At 57.8% G+C, this 21,125-nt stretch overlaps 2 protein-coding genes across 5 annotated transcripts in view; one reads left to right on the forward strand and one right to left on the reverse strand.

The window, feature by feature from the left end:
- Positions 1-971: 971 nt before the first annotated feature.
- On the forward strand, positions 972-5,000 carry MCRIP2 (MAPK regulated corepressor interacting protein 2). Its single transcript, XM_052772464.1, has 5 exons — positions 972-1,116; positions 1,241-1,322; positions 3,374-3,501; positions 3,748-3,849; positions 4,502-5,000. The coding sequence occupies exons 1-5, from the start codon at positions 1,065-1,067 to the stop codon at positions 4,570-4,572; spliced, it is 435 nt and encodes a 144-aa protein (XP_052628424.1). The 5' UTR covers positions 972-1,064; the 3' UTR covers positions 4,573-5,000.
- Positions 5,001-6,781: 1,781 nt separating this feature from the next.
- The window catches only part of ABCA3 (ATP binding cassette subfamily A member 3), a 32,005-nt gene continuing 17,661 nt past the window's right edge, over positions 6,782-21,125 (reverse strand). For all 4 annotated transcript variants that reach the window (XM_052772460.1, XM_052772461.1, XM_052772462.1 and 1 more), the window contains exons 13-31: positions 20,663-20,817; positions 19,635-19,790; positions 19,102-19,312; positions 18,654-18,804; positions 18,020-18,118; positions 17,628-17,820; positions 15,917-16,220; positions 15,304-15,577; positions 14,504-14,708; positions 13,792-14,011; positions 13,386-13,544; positions 12,653-12,825; positions 12,225-12,359; positions 11,894-12,088; positions 10,759-10,946; positions 10,483-10,653; positions 10,037-10,224; positions 9,856-9,929; positions 6,782-8,580 (exon numbers count right to left, since the gene is read on the reverse strand). In XM_052772460.1, the coding sequence (XP_052628420.1) occupies positions 8,449-8,580; positions 9,856-9,929; positions 10,037-10,224; positions 10,483-10,653; positions 10,759-10,946; positions 11,894-12,088; positions 12,225-12,359; positions 12,653-12,825; positions 13,386-13,544; positions 13,792-14,011; positions 14,504-14,708; positions 15,304-15,577; positions 15,917-16,220; positions 17,628-17,820; positions 18,020-18,118; positions 18,654-18,804; positions 19,102-19,312; positions 19,635-19,790; positions 20,663-20,817 (3,383 nt within the window). In that variant the 3' untranslated portion in view covers positions 6,782-8,448. The remainder of the gene's footprint in view (positions 8,581-9,855; positions 9,930-10,036; positions 10,225-10,482; positions 10,654-10,758; positions 10,947-11,893; positions 12,089-12,224; positions 12,360-12,652; positions 12,826-13,385; positions 13,545-13,791; positions 14,012-14,503; positions 14,709-15,303; positions 15,578-15,916; positions 16,221-17,627; positions 17,821-18,019; positions 18,119-18,653; positions 18,805-19,101; positions 19,313-19,634; positions 19,791-20,662; positions 20,818-21,125) is intronic.

Here is a 21,125-nt window from a genome sequence, read left to right on the forward strand (position 1 = left end):
GCTTCGCTGCCCCCAGAGCAAGGCTGGAGCATCCCCAAAGACCCCGCTGGGTTCGTCACACGGCCTGTCCCCAAAACCCTGGGTGCCACTCTGCGGGGTGGCTGGGGACCAGCTCTGCGTCACGTCCCAGGGCTGCATCTCATGCCACGTGGGGAGAGCTCAGCGCGCCTTCCCCGCTCCGAAGGTCACCGCGATGGCCGGGACGCGGCCACCCACCCCGGCTTCCTGCGCTGCGGGGTGGCCCGCAGCTCCCGGGTGGTCGTGGGATGTGCGGCTGGGGCTCACCAGGCTTGTCACGGCACTGTCCCCACGGTGGTGGCACCTCAGCCTCTGCCTCGGCACCCCCTCGCTGTCCCCTGCCTGGGTCCTGTGTGTCCCAGAAGTGACTCCTACGTGTCCCCACGGTGTGTCCCACGGCTCCAGCGTCCCCTCTCTCCTGAATGTCCCCCCTCCGTGTTCCCTGCGTGCCTGTGCCGTCTTGTGTCCCGCCTGTCTCCTGTGCCCTCTCCTACTTGACCCCTGCGTGTCCCCACGTCCCTTGTGACCCCTGTGTGTCCTGCGTGTGTCCCGTGTCTCCTACATGCCCCATGTGTACCCTCTATGTGTCCCCTGTGCGTCCCCATGTCCCACGTCTGCCCCCCGTGTCCCTGTGCGTTCCCTCTGTGCCCCCCCCATGTGCCCCCTATGTCTCCCGCGTGTGTCCGCACCTCCCACGTCTTCTCCCTGCGTGTCCCCGCATCCCACGTGTGCCCCGCCTGCGCCCCATGTCCCACCCCCCCCGGCTGTCCCGCTCGCGTCTCCCCCCACACCCCCCAAGGTCTCCCACCCTCCGCCACCAACACCTCCCGCTAGCGCCTCCCCCCCCGTGTCCCTCCCACCCCTCAGCAGATGCCCCCCCCCGCCCCGGGCCCGTCCCGCGCGGGCCCTTTAAGGGCGGGGGCGTGTCGCGGCGGCCGGCCCGGCCCGGCCCGTTAAAGGCCCGGCGAGGGGCACGCGCCGCACTCGGGCGGGGGCGGCGGGGCCGGTGCGGGGCCCGGGGCGGGTGCGGGGCCCGGTGCCGCAGGATGTACACGCTGACACGCGGCCCCAGCAAGCTGGCAACGCAGCGCCGTACAGGTACACCGGGAACGGGAGCGGGGGGGGGGCGGGGGAACCGTCCCGCTCCGCTTCACACACCACCACCCCCCCCCCCCCCCCCCCCCAGCCCCGGTCCGCTCTGACGCCCCGCCGCCGCCCGCAGGTCCGACGCAGCAGGCGGTGGAGAGCAGCAAGCTGGGCGAGCTGCGGGGCCGGCTCCAGCCCGGCGCCTGGCCCCCTGCCAGGTGAGCCCCGCGGCGGCGGCGGAGGCGGCCGTGACCTTGGGGAAAGGTTACCGGGGCGGCCGGGCCGCGCCGCGCCGCCGGGGGAGGGGCCGCGGGAGGAGGGGGGGGGCGGTGGCAGTGGCAGTGGTGGGGGTCGGGGTCGGGGACCGGGACCGTCGCTCCGTACCCGCACGCCGGGATGTGCGGGGGGGTGGGGGGGTGGTTGCAGCCCTGCCAGTCCCTGCCCGCTTCCCGTGGAGACTGTACACGCGTGGTGTGGGCCGCCACTCGCGGGGGGCGGTGACGGGACCGGACTTGGTGTGTTCCCCCCCGCCCCGGGGCGGTGCGGCCAGAAGCTGCTTCCGAAAAGCATGGGGGAATGGGATTTGTGACCGGAGGAGCGGGCGAAGTGCAGGCAGCAGTGGGCTGCCTGCCCCAGGGAGGCAGGCACGGGGGGGGGGATCCTGCTGCCTGGGGTGCTGCCCACCCCAGGGACACAGGCGGGGGGGGTGGTGCTGCTGCCTGCCCGTCTGCCGGTGCCGGAGGAGAGCCGGTGGCCAGGCCAGGCCAGGCCAGGCTGGGGTTGTGCAACCCCCCCGCAAGCCCCGGGGAAGGCACGGGTTGCACAAACCCGCTGGCTGAACCAGCGCCGGGCGGGTGCCCGCACCGCACCGGGCACCCGTGTGTAACCGCCCGGTCCCCGGGGCTGGCAGGTCCCAGCTGCAGCCCCAGATCCACGGAGGCCATGGTGGCCCACGGCAGGGTTTGGAGGTTGTCCCTTGTCCCTAAAGGGGGGGAAATAGCTGTTGGGTGAAACTCCCAGCTTCCAGCAGAAATAACTGGAGCTGTTGGGCAGGTATTGGAGGGGATTTAAGCAGCTGGAGGGGCGATGGCTTCTTCTTTTAAGGAGATGCTTTCTTGGCTGCAGAGCTGGGGGCAAACCCCAGCCTGGCAGAGCAGGCAGCTCAGCTCTGTCGGGCAGGGCTGTGGGGCCTGTACAGCTCTGCCTGTTTCCTCCAGCTTCAAGAAATGGATGAAAAAAGCCTCCCCTCCAGCTCCCCTCCTTCCTGAGATCTTTCACTAATTAACCGGTGGGGCTGCTACCACGCTTAGCCTCCTTCAGGCAGGTCGATTGGGCATGCTCCTGGCTGCTGCCCTGCCTGCAGCAGGCAGGGATGCCTGCCCAGTGCACCCCAGCCGTGTGTGGTTTTGGGGTGCGTTATCCTGCCCCAGGCTCTGCCTGCAGAACTGGCAGGGGAGGCGCAGGCAGGGGCTGCCTATTCTTGGTCTCGCCTGCCCTGCAAACTGTAACCTGCCTGCGCTCCCAGGGCCCCTTAGACTTTGTCCTGTGAGAAACGTGGCCGTTGCAGACATGTCCTGCCCCAAAGCTGGGCAGAAAACCTAAAATACTGAAGTTTTGCATTGAATGTGCCCACGAGTCTCATCCCGAAGCTTTCCTTTTGATCTGCCTGGTTTTGCTGTTTCCAGGCTGGTGCTGATTTGGGTGCCCTGCTCCTGGGAGGGGATCCCAGCTCTGAGGAAGCCTGACCTGCTCCCAGTTGGCGGAGGATTTTTTCCCCAGTACCGGGGCACCTCAGAGGTGTGGTGGGGGCCGGGGCTGCTCCAGTAAACCCCAGTGCTTGGCCTGCGGAGGATGGTACCACGGCACATCCCCCTGCCCAGTCCCTAACTGGATTTCAGTTCCATTTTCCTGACACTTCAGCAATTTTGGTGGCAGCCTTTTTATTTTAGGGACTGCACTCAGTGCCGAGGCTGGAGGATGAATGGGAGACAGGCAGCCCGTGCTTTTCCTTGGGGAACTCCCCTTGCTTGCACCCCTCTGTGCAGGAACCCCCTCTCCCGGTGGCTGGGTCCCTTTCGGTCCCCTCCCTTGGTGACAAGGCTGAGTGGGGCTGGCTGGCTGCAACTGTGCCCCAGCCTTGCCAGGGCTGTGGGCGAGTGTGTATGCTGTGGAGCAACCCCGGGGCAGCTGGACAGCCCCTGTCCTTGCTCCAAACCGTGGTGGGAAGAACCGCCTGCCCCCCTCACCCCTGCCTTGCTTCTCCCACCAGCCCAGCCCAGAAACTCGTCTTCAACAGAGTGAACGGCAAGAGGCCGCAGGTGCTGCCGCAGCAGGTCTCGGCCCCTGAGGAGTGCTACACGCTGGCACATGAGGAGAACGTCCGCTTCGTCTATGAAGGTGAGGGCAGAGGGTCCCTGGGGGCAGGCACCCGTTTGCTGTTGCATCCCTGGGGGGGCCTGGAGCACGTGGGGTCCTTTTTGAGGCAGCTACATTGTGCTGGGGACCTCAGTGGCAGGGATGGGGTCTCCAGCCTGGGTACCTGCCCTCCCTTGCTACTGGCTCCTGCTCCTCTCCCGCAGCCCCCCCTGGGCTGGGAAATCTGTATCCCAAAACTATCCACTGCCTGTTCCTCCCCCCCGCCAGCCTGGCAGCAGGTAGAGCAGCAGTTGGATGGCAGCCGGAGCGGGGAGAGTGCCTGCGGCCCCGTGCAGTACGTAGAGAAAACCCCCAACCCTGGACTGAAAAGTAAGTGGGAAGCAGTGGTGGCACTCAGGGGTGCAATGAGCTGGTGTGGGCTCAGCCAGGCACCTGCGCAGGGCTGTGATGGGAGGAGGGGAGGAGGATCCCCGTGCTGGAGGGGCTGGGTTGGGTCTGTCCTGCCGGTGCGGAGGCTGCTGGGGGGGTCCTGGGGGGGGCAGGTGGCCCCCAGCACTGTGGTGGGGATGTCCTGCTGTGCCCCGTCGGAGGAGCCCAAGCAAGCAGGACGCCTGGTTGATGACTCTTCTGGAAATCATGCCTTCTGCAGCCACCGAGGTGGGTTCAACATCATGTGCCGGAGAGGAGCCCCCCGGGTCCTGCCGTGGGGACCTGCCTCTCCTGGGGCCAAGCGGGACCAAGCCAGAGCACAGCGGGGATGGGGACAATGTGCTTCTCTGATGGCAGCTGGAGTAAGGGCTCTGAATGCAGCCTGGGGGGGTCCTGCAGTGGCCAAGAAGTCCCCAAGAAGAGAAAGTCCCTGTAAACCCAGCCTGGCCTTTTGGGGACAGGGCACGGGAGTGGGGGAAATTTTGGGGTGTCATTTTTTTCCAGTGGCAAATGGTATGGCTCAGGGGGAGCACCCGGAGCTCTGCTCCAGCTGCTCTGCTACGCTCTCCTTTCTCCCTCCCCTCTCTTTCAGACTTTGTTCCCATTGACCTGGAGGAGTGGTGGGCACAGCAATTTCTAGCCAAAATTGAAAACTGCTCATAAAAGGGAAGAAAGGTTTGGGTTTGGGTTTTTTGGGGGGTATTTTTTTTTTTTTTTAAGAGAAACAGAGTTGATAGTATCTGGTCAGAACCCAGAATTGGTGGCATTTTAGAACCACATTTTTAAAAGATGACTGAAATCAAGTGACCCTTGCTGCCAGCCCAGCGAGGCCAGCGGGACCGGACCACAGCCATGCCTGGCCACACACCCCCTCCCTGCACCTGGTGTGGAGGAGCAGCGTGTGGCCCCAGCCAGGATTCCTTAAGTGCCAGTTCTCGGACCGCTGCAGCTCCTGCAGCCTCCAGCTCCCAGGGACACTGTGGTGCCATGCTGGGGATGAGGGAGCGGATCCCCCCCTGTGGCCGTAGCCACAGGGAGGACAGTGGGGTGCTGTAGCAGGACTGCCAGAAAATAAAGCGCTGAAACTGCCAGTGGAGAGACATTTGCGGGATGGGGAGGATGTGTTTGGTGGAGGTGGTGAAGCAGCTGGGGTGCAGCATCGTGCCCTGGGCTGGTGTGGAGTGGGGCATCCCTGTGGAGTGGAGATGCTCATGGCTGAGTCCTGGAGGTGAAGGGCTTGGAGTATCATCTCCCTGTCTTCCCTGGAGCAGCATCCTTGCCCCAGTGCTGCCTCATCTCCCTGGGCTCAGCCAGGGGCTGATGTTGCCTTGGCTGTATGTTTGGGACTGGGGGGACATATGGGCCTCTGCAGGTGACATGGGCAGGGGGCTGAGCACCCTGGCTGTAGTTCAGAGGTGGGCTGCGGGGGGGGGGGTAAAGCTGCAGGAATGAGGGTGCCAGGGCCAGCCCCCTCCCCCCACCATGGAGGCCCTTGACATCATTGCTCTGACAATAGCCATTTTGAGCCCCAAGCTCAAGGTCTTCCCTTTGCCCATGGCTGTTGGGTACAGTGGGGGGCTAAGAGAGGGTGGTTGTGGCTGCCTGTGGTGGAAGAGAAGGGAGACACCCCCCCCCCCCCCCCCTTCTGCTCCCAGAGGCACCTGGCCCACAAAAAAGCCCTCAGCCCATGGGCTTTTCCAGGCTGGACTGACCCTTCCAGGTCAGGTTTTGGAGGACACCCCCCCCCGCCTTCCCCATGTCCTGCCCCCAATGCAGAGAGCAGGAGGTCAGCACAGCCTGAGCAGCCCAAGCCCACCAGGGCTGGAGTTGCTCTCTGACTCCAAAGGAGGCCAGGAAACACCCACTGGAAAAAAAAAAATCATCTTTATTATTCCTATGATGGTAATAACAACCACACTGCAGCCAGAGGGGAGCAGCAGCTGCCTGGGACCTGCGATGCTTCGCCCACTGCACATGGCCACCCCAGCCTGGAGGCCAGAGTGTTGCCAACAGCAGCCATGACCCTGCCAGCACAAAACCTGGCTGAACCCCAGCAGCAGCGCCGATCCGGTGAGCAATCCTGGTCCTGCCTCTTGCCCCCGGGGCTGGTGCGACAGGGCACTGCGGCTGTAACCGAAATAGTGAGCAGCACTGTGCACAGCTGGTGGGTCCTGCCTTGGTGAGAGGGGAGGGTTGTTACAGCACCATATGACCAAAAAATGCTGCTTTGTTAAGGTTTTCTTTGTTTAGGCCAAGATGGCCCCAGCAGTGGTGGGCTGGTGCCAGGGGCTGCCATCCTTGTCACTGACTCCTCTACCATGACGTTCATGGGCATTGTGGGGGTTATGGTGCATCTGTGCCACCTGCCCCAGGAGCAAGCCTTGCAGGGGGGTCACCAGTACCCCAATGGGACAGATGCTGGGGTGGGGGGGTGATCTTGGCTCTCCTGCCTATTGCTGCTGTGCTCAGGGTGCTGCCAGCCCATGGCAATTTGGCATCTCGCCTTCCTGCAACCCCCTCTTTCCCACTGCTCCCCATCCCAGGCAAAGCTCTGGATGCTCTGCTATGTGCTGCTGTATCTCCCCTTCCAAAAAAACCGCAGTTACTGGGAGTCCTAGCATGTTCCTGGTGCCTCCAGGCACCCTCCCACCAGAAAGCATCTCCCCCCTTTCCTTGCACAGGCGCTGCCCTCAGGAAGGTTGCTGGTGCTGGGTTTTTCCCACTGCATGGTGCCCGTGGCAGTGGCTGGCTCTGCTATGGGCAGGGATGCTCCCAGGGAACAAACCCTCCATGCCAGCAGCTCTGAAGGGCTCCAAGGAGGTCCAGGGATGCCATTCACCTGCTGGCTACGTACTAATAAAAACACACATCGTTAAGATCCAGGGAAATTCTTAGTAACATGATGCACCATTGTTTTGAACAACAACATTAGGCAAAGGGGAAAAAAATGGAACAGGAAAGAATGAGTCAGTCACAGGAACAAAACAAAACAAAAACCCAACCCAAAAATATAACCCAACCCCTGACAATGCAATCACTAGAAGGGAATCAGCACCCCTTGCCATAAATACTAATTCATTTAGTTATGTGCAATTGTGTGTATTACTATAGTGCAAATAGCTCTGCATTGATCGCGGAGCAGCCGGCCCAAAGGGGACTGCCCCAGGTGACACAGGGACTAGTTAAGGACAGACAAGAATCAACACGGTTTAAAACAAACAAACAAACAAAAAAGCAACCCAGCCACTGGGAAACGCCAAAAAGAAATCCCAGTTGCCACCTCCGACTCGGCGCGGGCAGTGCTGGTGCCTAATGCACCGTGCCCAGCAGCATCCCCCATGGCTGGGCAAGGGCAGGACAGTGCCTTTGCTCCCTTGCCTGCTGCCGGAGCAGCCTGGCCTGGTGCAGAGGGGATGGGGACGAGGAGGGGGACGGGACAGGCATGCTCTGGTCGGAGCTGCATGGGGTGTAAGGGGAGAGCGCAGCAGGACATGGGCTCAGCGAGAACATCGCTGGCCTTCCAAACCAGTCCTGTGGCTGCATAGCACACTGCACGGCGGTGCTGCTGGTTAAACCTTTTTCATGGACGCAATAATGAGCCCAGCAGCGTCCCCAGGCACCCTGCAACACCTCTCACCCTTCAGCCCGAGCTCTGGTTCTGCAGCCGTACCCATCGCATGCTGTAGCAAGGGCCTGAGCTCTGGGCATTTCTCCATTAACGCATCCTCCCTCGTGCCCAGCGCCAGCAGCCAGCACCGCACAGCCAGCTCCCCCTGCACAGCTCGGGCCGGTGCCAGCTCCTCGGGACAGGCTGGCCTCCACTCCTGGGTAAGCAGGCAGGAGGGGAACAGTGTTTTCTAAGAGGTTAAAGGAGACAGAGGCTCCTCCCTGCCACACACAGGGGACAGCCGGGAGGCTGGCCCTGTCCTCTCCAGCTAGACGCTAAGTGCTTCTAAGGGCAACCACGGTGCATCCTAATTAACCCAGCAAAGAACGGTTTGGATCTAAGCTATTTGACAGCCTCCTGTTATACCACGAGCAAACCACCTAACAATACACGTCGACATGCGGGCGAAGACCACGAAGCAGTGTCCTGATGGGTGCGAGTGTTGGGCAGGGAAAAGGGTCGGCGGGCAGAGCACAGTGCTGGTTGGGGACAGCATCCCGCTCCTCCTCTGCCAGCCCAATCCCCAACGCCCATCTCCACCCATCCAGGCTTCCCCCTGCTTTTTGGGCTTTTTTTTTCTTTTTTTGCTGTATAGATGGGAATGAAGGCTAGAGAGTGGAAGTGCCACATGCACACACACGCTCACACACACAGACGCGCGCCGGCACTGTGGCGGCACACGATGCGCACGCACCACTTGCGTTCCCGACGGCAGAAGGTACGACGCCATCCTCTCCCCCCTCCCCAGTGAAAAGTTTCTTACATTTATACATTATTTAAGACACGCCGATATATAAATTACTGTCTCTCTATATACTATGTATAGGCAGCAGCGCCAGTCCATGACGAAGGGCACCAGTGGGGGCTTCTGCTCATTTCCCTCTGTCCTCTGTGTAGTGCTGGAAGCGAGTGAAGCTCATGAAGACTTGCTCCAGGGATATCTGGCTCACCGAATAGTCTTCCAAGCGATACTTCTCTTTGGCTTTCTCCAAGGCCCCGAAGACCTGCAAGGGACGGCACGGCAGTTATTGCAGGGTACCTCGGCTACCGTACCGCAAGTTGTGACTGAGAAAGCAGAGGCAGCTTTTTCCTCCAGGGAGACCTGGGGGATGCGATACCTTCCCTGGCAGGAGGGCGGTGGGAAGCCAGGAGATGGACTATTTAGCAGAGTACCCGACCCCGTTTAAAAATATATGTTGTGTGTATGTATATTTTACATATATATCTAAGATACATACATACACATATATATACGTATGGTTTTTTTATATATATCCCTGGGCTGGGATCCCAGCCCAAGGTTTCTGCTCAATACATTATATATATAAAATATATGTATAATATATAAAAACTATATAGTATAATATATATAAGCTATACATTAACTATCTGTATATAGTATACAGCTAGTTTTTATATATTTAGTATATATAGTTTTTATATAATCTGTATACTATGTCCTCTATATAGTATATATACTCTATACTGTATACTATACACTATACTATATACTTTAAAGTATATAGTATACAGATATATATAAAAACCTATATATATACTTACATACTGTACATAAAAGCAACCTGTATACTATATAGATATATATCTGTATAGTATCTATATTTATATATAGATAGTATATGACTATCTGTATATACTATATATATAACTATCTATGTATACTATATACAGATAGTTATATACTATATATATATATTTTTAATATATATCCCTAGGCTGGGAACCAACGGGGTCTGTGGCTCGGTAAAGGCGATGCCCGTAGCCCCGGGTGGGACAGGACCTAGCAGGGAGATGCAGGGTGGGAGGGATGCAACTACAAAACACATCCCTTCCAGCACCCTCCAGAGCCTTCATGAAGTATTTTGAGATGTACAAACAAAGGCAAAATCAGCTCTTGCTCCCCAGGGAGATGCTGCTTTCCCCCTGGAGGGCTGTGGTCAACGGCAGCCAGTTCAGGGGAGCGGGATGGAGTGGTCCCGGCTCAGCATGCACAGTGCGTCCTGGGTGCTCGCACACTGACCATACATGCAGGTGACCTGTTTGGGCCAGGAGGTGGGAAAGGGTCAGGGAGAAAAACCACTATTTAATTAGCTTGTTTTTTATAAATCACCTGGATTTTGGACAGAGCATGGCTCTGGAAGAAAAGGGAGATGAGCTGAGCGTAAAAGCAAAGCATCAAGAGCATGCGAAGGGGCAGGAACAGGGCTGCCCCTCCAGCCTCCTGCAAAGGGGTGGGATGTGCTCCAACACCCCCTTACCTGTGCCCAGCTGAGGTTCTTGTTGGTCAAGTGATAATGTACCATGCCCTGGTGCTCGTGTTTCAGGACACTGCCTGGGAGAGACGAGCAAGGAGAGGCTCTGAGTTAGGAAACTCGCTGAAGCTCACAAGCAGCACCCTGCCCTCCCCTGGAGAGCAACCACTCCAGCACTTGATGGTACCTGGGAAAGTCTTCTCCACGAAGGCCTTGAAGGCCTGCAGCTCGCCCTCCTCCTCACTCCGCGTTTTGGCCAGCAAGGTGTAGCCGCTGCCAAACTTGCTTTTGAGGTGCTGGGGGCTGCCCAGGCATTTGAACTGCCCGTTCACCATGATGGCCAGCCGCGTGCACAGGGCCTCACACTCCTCCATGCTGCAGGACAGAAGAGGACTTGTTCAGCAGGGCAGGAGCAGCAAGACAGAACAGCCGAAGCTTCTGGGAAGGGGCTGGAGGTGGGTTCTCTCCTCTCTGGGCTTTTGGAGGAGGGAGATTTGGGTAAAAGCCAGCTCCTGCTGGCTGTGGGAGTGCCCACCCACCATGCTGTGGAGGTGGGTCCCATCCCCTGGACCCCATCACCCTCCTGGCCGCTCCCTGATCTCTCAGGCCAAGCCCTGCCCGGACAAGTGTCACCTGTGGGAGGTGAAGATGATGGATTTGCCACACTCCCGCGTCCGCGTCACTGCATCCCAGAGCAAACGTCGGGCCACGGGGTCCATGCCGGTGGAGGGCTCATCCAGGAAGATCACAGGGGGACCACCGATGAGGGCAATACCAGCGCTCAGCTTCCGCTTGTTACCACCACTGTGGAAGAAGACGGGAATGGGGACAGAGACCCGACATGAGCCCAGAGAGAGCCCCACAAGATGAGGGGTAGAGAGCATGGGGTGTCTGCACGTCTCCTCTCACCTGTAGGTCCTCACGAGCTTGTCGGCATGGGGCTCCAGGAGCAACCCCCTCAGCATGTTCTCCACGCAGCTGCCGATGTAGCGCTCGGGGATGCCCCGCAGCCGGGCGTACATGCTCAGGGTCTCACGGCCCGTCATGTGGTCCAGGAGGGCATCGAACTGCGGGCAGTAGCCGATCCGCTGCTGGACCTTGGGGCAAGAGGAACCCAACGGGGATTAGCTCATGGGCAGGTCTCTGCAAGGAGGTGTCCAAGCTGGAAGGTGCCTTGGCACCCACAGGGCTTTGCTGCACCTCTGCGAGGTTTTTGCTCAAAGCAATGGGGACTGAGCTGCAGCTCCAAACCAGCAGGTGAAACGAGAGGGAAATTCCCTGGTCGCTGGAGCAGCCAGTCTGGTGGGCATGGACACATGCAGGACACCTCGGAATGGCAACTGTGTGGTCTCACGCTGTGTTTCTCAAGCTGGTTCCTCACTGCAAGGGGCCATTTCAGGTGGCCGAGGCTCTCAGGAGAAGGAAGCACTGGAGGGTCTGTACCTTCCCCCTATCCTGGTCTCCTCTGGGGCCAAGAGCCCAACAGAAGGCAGAGTCCCAGGGGAGGAAGCAAGCAGGGCCATGCTTTTAGGGCAGACCTTCCCCGTGTTCTCCTTGCCTGATGTTGTCTGGGGTTGACAGTGGTAGAGGAATCCAAGGATTGAACTGAAAGCCTGAACCCTGCTCGCTCATCTCTTGCTTTTCCAAAGGGAGTGGGCAATTCCCAGCAAGGAGACCTCTAGCAGGGGTCTAGAAAGGTTTGACCCACTTGTTTTTAGAGAGACCATCATCGGACTGCGATCACTAACTCACATTTTTCACATTTCCAACTATGGAGCTAAACCCTTTGATGAAGGGTTTGCCACCCTCGCAAGGTTTGGCTTCCATTTGTTTCACATCTGTCATCCCCATGGAGAGGGGACTGCTTCCACGTGGCCAGATAATGGAGAGCTGGGCCAGACAAGGACACAACGTCCCTGGGATATTACCTCCACCCCTGGCTACTGCAGCCATGTCCTCCTCAGAGGCACTCGCAAGGTGGCCCAGCCCAGCCAGACGCAGGACTGTTTGTAACGCCGTCCTCCGCCCCTGCAGCCCTCGGTACCTTCTTGATGTTGGCCAGAATGCTGTGGCCATCCACAAAGGCATCCCCTGACGTGATGCTCTCGTCACCAGTCAGCATCTTGAAGGTGGTGGTTTTGCCCGCTCCGTTGAAGCCAAGAAGGCCAAAGCATTCCCCTTTGCTGACCGCCAAGGAGATCCTGTCCACCGCCAGCAGGGACTCTCGGCTGTCGTAGACCTGGTGGAGACCAACACACAAACCATGCCAGTTACCACCTGATGGCACAGCAAGGCAAGTGGTGGCTTTACCAGCCCCGTGAGGACCATGGCTCAGCTGGCAGCAGGATACTCGGGAAAGGCCATGCTCTCCTCACCTTGGTGAGCTCCTTGATGACCAGAGGGCTGCTGAGAGATGACAGCAGTTCTGGTGGTGACTCCAAAACCTTCTTCCTCTCATCTGCCACGTCCCGGTCCTCTGGTAGCACAGACACCCTGTTCAGCAGTGCCACCTAAACACGGGGGAGAAAAAACAGTCTGCCACCTGGCTGCTGTGGGACAAATGGGTTCCTCCAATGCCCCCAACCCGGGCAGGATCCATCCCTTCGATCAGCCACCTCTGGGGATGCCTCAGTCCCTTTGCCAACTCATACGCTTAACAGGATTGGCCCCTCCAAGCAACCTGCTCCAGGGCCGCTCCCTGGGAAGATGATTTAGGTGAAGAGGACCTGTCTCCAGCTCGCAGGGACTCCTGGGCTTAGTTTGGAAGGCACCTTACTTCTCCCTCCCACACGCTTCAGCTCACCCATTTCCGCCGCCTGCAGATGCCACAGACCAAAGTTCTCAGTCTCCAGAGAAGGTTTGTCTCAATGAGGAAAAGGAGGAAGAGGAAGGAGAAACCCTGGATGGTCAAGGAGGTCAGGTATCGTCCGATCCCAGGCATCTCCCAGGAAAAGTAGTTCATCTGATAACTGATATCTGAGCAGGGATGGAACAAAACCAAGACTTGGATCAATCCACTCTGGGAAGGGGCAGATAAGCTCCAGAGAAAGCTGTGAGCCCAAAGCTTTGCCAGGCTCATCTCCACCCCAGCCCACACTGGCTGCCTGCCCACAGCTCTTCCCGGTGCTCATCTCCATCCTAGCCCACACTGGGCTCCCTGCCCAGAGCTCTTTCCAATGCTTCCCACAAGAGGATTCAAGTCTGGTGGGGATCTGGCAGAAGATGCCCAGTGCAGGCACGTAGAGGAGGTCAAGTCACTCTTGGGACTGGGATTTCATTACTTGTCTGTGAAACTTTCCCTAGCCCACATTTTCCTTCAAATCATTAGTAAGGAAAAGATTCCTTAATTGGATCACCTATGAGTGTCAAACACTGCCCAGTTTTTGCTTTAAAATGGTACCTGGAGCTACTGCTGAGGTTGGGTTAGAGGGCCTGTGATACTGACCAGCTCCACCACCCACCCCACACAGACCCCCCCAGTGCAGCTACAGTGGGATGGCCAGGATGGGCAGGTGAGGACCAACAGAGAGACTCACTGAATGCCTTGCAGATGAAGATGGCTTCAACAGAGGAGGTACAAAACTGAATGAACTCGTAGTTCTGGTAGAAGTCACTGATGCATTGGCCCAAACAGTAATTGGGTAAGACGAGAAAGACTTTATCCAGGGTTTTGGAGAGATCCACCAAGCCCAGCTCTGAAAGAGGAGCACAGGAGGATCAACAGATTGGAGTTAGCTGGTTTTAGAGACTCTGATACTTCCAAGTTCAGAAGGAAAACCAACAAATTTTGTCATGTTTAATGGGTAAGAATGGACTGTCATAGGGGTTTTTTGCTGGTATGGGCACAGCTCTGGGGTGGACTCAAAGAGTCCCCTTGGGGGCTGGATCATCTTGGTGATGGCAGGGTGCAGCACTGGGCAGGCAAGGAGGGCAGTGACCCACCTGGGATGCTCATGATGGTGACCGCGAGGAAGGTGGCTGTGCCCGAGAGGATGTTGAAGATGGTGAGACGGGTGTAGGCTGTGGCTGCCACTGAGAAGAAGAAGCTGAGGAGGTACATGAGGGGGATGATGGCCCAGCCATAAAGGAGGAAGATCAGCATCACATCAACAAGGTGGCTGTCTTGGGTGAAGGCTTCCACATCAAAGGCTTGGAATATCACCTGGGGCACAGCAATGCGAGGAGAATGCACGTTTGTCTTGACCGCAAGCGATGTCTCCTTCTCTCAACGGCCCAGGCAGCAAGGTAACGGCAGCACCGCACTGAACTGGATAACCCATCACAGATGGTTCCTACCAGCAGCCCATGCCTGTCCCCAAGGGAAGCCCTCCTTCTGCAGACTGGGATGCAGAAGGGCAGATCTGGGGAATTCCTCTCCATGCTCCCATGTATTTGAGAGTTTCTAGTGCCCACATTCAAGTGTTCAGGTGCCAGAGGCTGCAGCCAACTGACCCAGCTGGTTGGCCATGGCCCAGCTCCCAGCAGGACCAAGGGACAGCTTTCTTGCTAGTCCTTTCTATTAACTGAGACAATGCCAGTGGCCTCATCCTCTTCCCTGCACCCACACACATCCCAGCTCTCCCAGAGGAGCAGCACCCAGAGCTCCCACCCAAGGGGAGGACAGGGGGATATCAGGGTGTCAGGGGTAACTCACCAGCATCAGAGCACAAGGGATGAGGAAGTTGATGATGTCCCAGAGCAGGGCGGAAAGCCAGAAGTTGACCACGTAGACGCCACTGACAAACTGGACGTGCTTGGCTTTGATGGCCCGCTCGCTGACCAGCAGCAGAGCGAAGGTGCTGGCGAGTGAGGCCATGCCATACAGCAAGTTGATGGCAATTGCGAATCCGGTCTGTCCTCTGCAGGAAGAGCAGCAGGGCAGGTTAGGAGAGGAACAGCTTGACAAACCAATGCTGAGGCTACGCAGGGACAGCACACCCACACCGTGCTTCTTGTGGAGGCTACGCTCACCCAGCAAGCCAGCATGCAGAAGAAACACCCCATGATAAAAGTGCACCTCAGTAAGATGAGGATCTCCCACGCACAGCCAACCTAGCACACCACAAACCTCTACCCTGCCTTTGCAAGGTCCCACGCACATCCCCTCTGGTACAGGTGAGGTTCAGAGACCCTGGATGCAGGATTTTGTGAGGTGTATGGCCATACAGCCCCCTCTGCTCTGAGCACCCAGGGAAAACCAGCCCCAACCGGTATCTAGAGGGGAATACCCAACCACTGAGATATGTGCATGGGGTGATGTGGCTGCCAGGCTCAGGCAGGTAAGTCATCTACACAGCTTTGCTCTCCTGACCTCCTGAGTACAATCACAGCTATGTCTGGGTCTGAGAAGCTCCAGCCTGGCTCCTCCACTGACACCAGTATGACCAAGCCAATCTGCACCCATGGAAGTCACAAGCCCTAGCAGGAAAGCAAGCGCCGTGCCATCAGACGTACTCCATGAGCTGGTCTTTGGCCTTCTCAGTGATGTTGCGGGGTTGAGGGTAGTTGGTGACTGTGATGGAGGCGTTGGGGCCCACCAGTACCCTGAAGACAGCATTGTCGGCCAGCATAAGGGCCGTGGCAGGGGAGTGGTATGCCTGGTTGTTGAAGAGCGCAGTGACCACTGTGCGATTCCCAGCTCCTTCAAAGGAGGCGGCTGTGATGTAGTGCTCGTTGAAGGCTCCCCCTTCCTCGGAGGCTCTTGAGATGAGGTACTCCTCCAGGCCACCTGCCAAACACCACGGCTGTTATGAGCCGGCTCCATCACATGAGAGCTAATTGGGGCCAACTGGAAAAGACCCCAAGCAGCCCCAGCCCTGGTGGCCCACCCTAGCCCCAATAATGGCCACAAACACAGGTTTAAGGAGAACACAGCTCTGCTCGGGTGAGGAGGGGTCCTGCCAACTGTGGGACTCTACCGTGTGGGAGAAGATACAAGGGGATACATCAGATACACCGCAGCTGGGACCTGAGCCACCCCCACCAAGGGCCCTGGCAAGAGAAGCCCGTGGCTCCCGCACACCCCGCCGGGCATCGCCTGCTCCACGGGTGCTCCGTGAACCCTCACCCAGCACCTCCAGCGGTGACTGATGCTGGGCGTCCAGCAGCTCCACGTACTGCTCCGCCAACCTCTGCGACAGACCCGAGGCAGCCGAGACACAGAAAGGCACAATGGTCTGACCGTAGGGCTCCAGCGTCAGCCTCAGCAGGGAGGAGTCCCTGGGTCCCGGGAAGGTCTTGGCCACGATGAGGGCAAAGGCAGTGAAGATCAGAGGCACGAGGAACTGTGCTGCCACCATCTTCCAGTTGCGCCAGCTGTACATGGCTCGCTTCATGAACATGGCGTAGAACTGCTGGCAGCACAGGTAGAACTGGGAGGGGAGAAGTCAGGTCAATGCGAGCCCTGCCAGCAGCGGACAGCCCAGCCGGTCACATCACCCCACGCAGCTGATGGGGGAAACGACCCCAAAACCACCTCCCCATCCTGCCTGTAGCCTGTGAGCCCACAGCAGAGCCTGCTCTCCAGCCAAGCCTGTAAAGGGATTAGCAGGGCAGCTGCTTGACACCCAGCACGGCAGGTCAGCCCATCAAACTCCACGACTTCCCAACAGGATGCCGTCACTTTGGGATCTCAGGTGTTGTCCTGGTTTCAGCTGGGATAGAGTTAATTGTCTTCTTAGTAGCCAGTATAGTGCTATATTTTGGGTTCAGTATGAGAAGAATGTTGATAACACACTGATGTTTTCAGTTTTTGCTAAGTAATGTTTAGACTAAGTCAAAGATTTTTCAGCTTCTCATGCCCAGCCAGCAAGAAGGCTGGAGGGGCACAAGAATTTGGGAGGGGACACAGCCAGGACAGCTGACCCAAAATACCAAAGGGGTATTCCATACCATGTGACGTCATGCCCGGTATATAAACTGGGGGGAGTTGGGCAGGGAGGGATTGCTGCTCGGGAATTAACTGGGCATCGGTCAGCAGGTGGTGAGCAATTGCATTGTGCATCACTTGTTTTGTATATTCCAATCCTTTTATTATTATTGTCATTTTAGTATTGTTATTACTATCATTATTAGTTTCCTCCTTTCTGTTCTATTAAACTGTTCTTAACCCACAAGTTTTACTTTTTTTCCGATTCTCTCCCCCATCCCACTGGGCAGGGGTGGGGGTGAGTGAGTGGCTGCGTGGTGCTTAGTTGCTGGTTGGGGTTAAACCACAACAGGTGTTAAAAGCAGCTTCAGCCATGACCTTTACCTTCCTCCACCTCTCAGCATTTGAGGTTCACAAATAGGATTACTGCAACACGGCTGCCTGCCAAAGCGACCGGGCTGAGACACCTGGGAGCTCCCAGCCCGGCCCCTGCAAGCACCTTCTTTGCTTTTTAAACCCATAAACATCTTTCTCCCCTTCTGCCTTTCAGACATGCCCTTGAGAAGTGTGGGGAAATTTATCACAGATGCACAGGCAGCGGGCCATGAAGGGCTGCCAGGGATCTGAAACACAAGCCTAGCGAGGGAAGGAAGATGGTTTTTCTCCTCTCCCTGCTGGAAAGCCCAAGTGATGTAGCAACAGCAGGTGAAAACCACTTTAGATCACCTGGGACACCTTCAGGAGCATCTCCGTAGACCTCAAGATTAACACGAAGAGGATGGCAGTGACCAACCCCCACAACCTTAAAAATTACTTGCCCTAAAGATGTGGATTTGAATTTGATCTTCCCATTTGATCTTCCAAACCACACACAACGAGACTAGCCTGCACTGACACCCCCAGCACTCACCCCGGTGTTGAGCTTGATGCTGGAGCAGTCCTCCGTAATAAGCGCCCCGCTGTCATCTGTCATATCTGTCATGCCGCTTAGGCTGCTGGAGTCATCCATGGCCCAGTCGTTGGAGCGTCTCTCGTGCTGGTACTGGAGAGCAGGCAGCTGGATGGCCTGGATATCCATACTGGAGTCCACAAGCTTCCCAACCCTGCACCAGGACGGAAAGCGGGTGATGAAATACAGACCCAGACAAGATCAAGCTGTTCTGAGCTGGGGAAGCCAAACCCAAGAGACAAAACCCAACACATCCCCTGGAGAGCTGTGTAGGACACAGCCACCGCTGAAGCACATGGGGACTGGTCATCACCAGATGACACCCCACCGGGGCCAGCCCCCCTCCTGCCTACCTCAGGAAGACTTCCTCCATGGTGGTGACTGAGGCACCATAGCTGGCGATGCCCAGCTCCTCCCGCTTCTGCTCCAGCTCTGTGAACAGGGCCTCAAACCTGAACAGAGAAGCGAGGCGTTAGATGCTGATGCTCCTGAGAGGGGGCACTCAGAGGTCAAGACCCTCTGGGCATCGGTCCTGCAGCTGGTTTGAGTCCTGCAGCCAGCTCCGGGGCTGCCTGCAGCACTAAGCACCCCACTCTTCCCAAAAGCAGCTTTTGGGCTCCATCTTCTGCTCCTTCTTGCCACAGGCAGCCTTGGCTATCCATATACTTGATTTCAGAGCCAAACCAGCCTGCTTCGTTTGTGCCACCCTCCACACTGCAGCTGTCACCGGCTATCAGCAACCAGTGCTGTCCCATGCAGTTGCAGCATGGGCAGTGACATGGTGGGCATGGGGGCATGAGAGTGATGCACCAGCAGACACAGGGGACAGTGGCGGTGAAAGGAGGAACCGAACCCGATTTTCCAAGACGGGCGCTGATGCAAAGAGCGGCTCCTCTTCCCAGCAAGCCCATGATGACAGCGTTTGCCCCAGTGTGTGCAGACGAGGGGAGCCACCCCTGGAGGGCAAGCAGGGGATGATGACATTACCTGTGCGTGCTCTCCTTGGGCAGGATGAAGGACAGCTCTGCCCCAGCATTGCTCTCCATGGTGGCGTTGGGCACGTAGTGACAGATGAGGCGGGAGATCTCCCCCAGGTTACAGTAGGGCTCCTTCACCATCACCATGTGATATCCTGCCCCTGGGCAGAGCCACGAGAGAAGGGAGAGGAGGGTAAATCAGAGCCCAGCCTGGCCCTGGGGTGCTGGAGCAGAGAGGGATGCTAAGGCACCGCAGAGCATTGATGGCTTTGCCTGGGCATGGACGCAATGCAGGAGCAAGTGTGGGGATGGGCCTCAGAAGAGGCAGAACAGCACGACGGGGAGCAAGCAGCCATCAGACGAGGAGCAATGGGTCCCCTTCCCTGCCCTATATCCCCCTCCTGCTCCTCCCTGGCAAGGAGAAGACATCAAGCACGGCCTGCCTGCTTCTCCCTTACCATATTTCCGCTTGAGGAAGAGTGAGGAGCCGCAGCACTGCAGCTCGCCCTTGGCCATGATAGCTATGCGGTCCCCCAGCAGGTCAGCCTCATCCATGAAGTGGGTGGTCAGCAGGATGGTGCGGTTGCTCCTCTGTTGCTGCAGAAGGTCCCACGTGGCCCTGCGAGAGGCTGGGTCCATCCCTGATGTCGGCTCATCCAGCATCACCACCTGCACGCAGCAGATGGGTGCTGGTCAAAAAGGGCTGGGAGAAGCACAGCAGCGCCCGGGGCCCAGAAGAAGCCTTGACCTCGCAACATGCATGCAATGATCTTATTTGGGGAGCAGCTACCAGGCAGCAGAGCTGCATTGCAGCCTCAGGGCATTGTCCTCAGAGTTGTCGCCCTTTGTGGGGGTGCTCCTGCCCCCTCCTTGCTGTCCCTGCATCTCCCACTGGCTCACCACGGGTGAGGAACAACTTCAGAGCCACTAGAAGGACCTATGTTGGCCCCAGGGAGAAAAGTTCGAGGTGAGCCCCACCGAAGATGCTTGCCTTGGAGTCCCCAATGAGGGCGATGCCAATGGAGAGCCTGCGCTTCATGCCGCCGGAGAGCACCTTCGTCAGAGAGCGGCGCTTGTCCTCCAGGTTGAGGATCCTCAGGATGTGGTTGATCTCCTCAGGGCACTTGGAGGGTGGGTACCCCTTCAGCTGCCAGACAGGGGGAAAGGAGGGTTAAGCCTGCCTGCAGGGGTAAATGGATCTGGCAAAGACCCTTCCCACCACATCAGCCACCGGCTGCTAAACCCCACCACACTCCCTCCTCCACACTGAGGCAGGGAAGTGGGGCAGCACAGAGATGGACTCCTGCTCAACGCTGAAGGAGCTGGCACAGCTGGCATGAGATTTCCGCGGAGCCATGCTGTTGTCCATGACCCTCCACTCCTCCACCAGCCAAGCAGGGAGCTCCTGCCTGCAGATGAGGTGGAAAGAGGAGGCAAGGGCTGTTCTGCTTATCATAGAATCATAGAATGGTTTGGGTTGGAAGGGACCTTTAAAAGCCATCTAGTCCAAGCCCCCTGCAATGAGCAGGGACATCTTCAACTAGATCAGGTTGGTCAGAGCTCCGTCCAACCTGACCTTGAATGTTTCCAGGGATGGGGCATCGACCACCTCTCTGGGCAACCTGTGCCAGTGTTTCACCGCCCTCAGCGTAAAAAATTTCTTCCTTATATCTAGTCTGAATCTACCCTCTTTTAGTTTAAAACCATTACCCCCTGTCCTATCTCTACAGGCCCTGCTAAAAAGTTTGTCCCCATCTTTCTTACAAGCCCCCTTTAAGTACTGGAAGGCTGCTATAAGGTCTCCCCGGAGTCTTCTCTTCTCCAGGCTGAACAACCCCAAGCCTGTCCTCATAGGAGGTGTTCCAGCCCTCTGATCATTTTTGTGGCCTCCTCTGGACCTGCTTGATGGATCTCACCATGCTTTCCCAGCCTGAGGAAACCACGGCATAGCTGCAGGGTGCCTCCCCAAGGGCTGGCTCCCGGGGGCCCAGCAGCACTCCCCCCAAACGCCGTGCTCACCCCTGCATAGAAGCGGAGGTGCTCTTCCACTGTCATGTTGTCGAAGAGGACGTCGTGCTGTGGACACAGGCCCAGGCTGCGGCGGATCAGGACCATGTCCTGGGAGATCTCGTAGCCGTTGATGTACGCCTGCCCACCCGTCGGAGAGTGCAGACCTGGGAGGAGTGAAATGCAGCAGCCTCAGCTCAGGGCTGAGGATAACTCTGGGCGGCAAAGAGCCGGCAGAAAGGTGGGGGTACTGCCGAGCATCCCCCCCACATGCAGCTTTCAGCCAAAAGTCAGAGCTGGCTCTTGCACAGGCTGGGGCACGGCAGCTTTCTCCTCCTGCCCACAGGGCAGGCTGCATGGCATCCATAGGTGGGAGGTGGACCTGGCAGTTCTGCCAGAGCAGGCAGGCAAGGAGTGAAATGGGCAGGTAAGCTTGGGTCTCAGCCTGGCAGAGGTCCAGGCAAGACCAGGGCAG

The sequence above is a fragment of the Harpia harpyja genome, chromosome 21 (genome assembly GCF_026419915.1).
Source record: "Harpia harpyja isolate bHarHar1 chromosome 21, bHarHar1 primary haplotype, whole genome shotgun sequence".
In the NCBI taxonomy this organism is placed as follows: Eukaryota; Metazoa; Chordata; class Aves; order Accipitriformes; family Accipitridae; genus Harpia; species Harpia harpyja.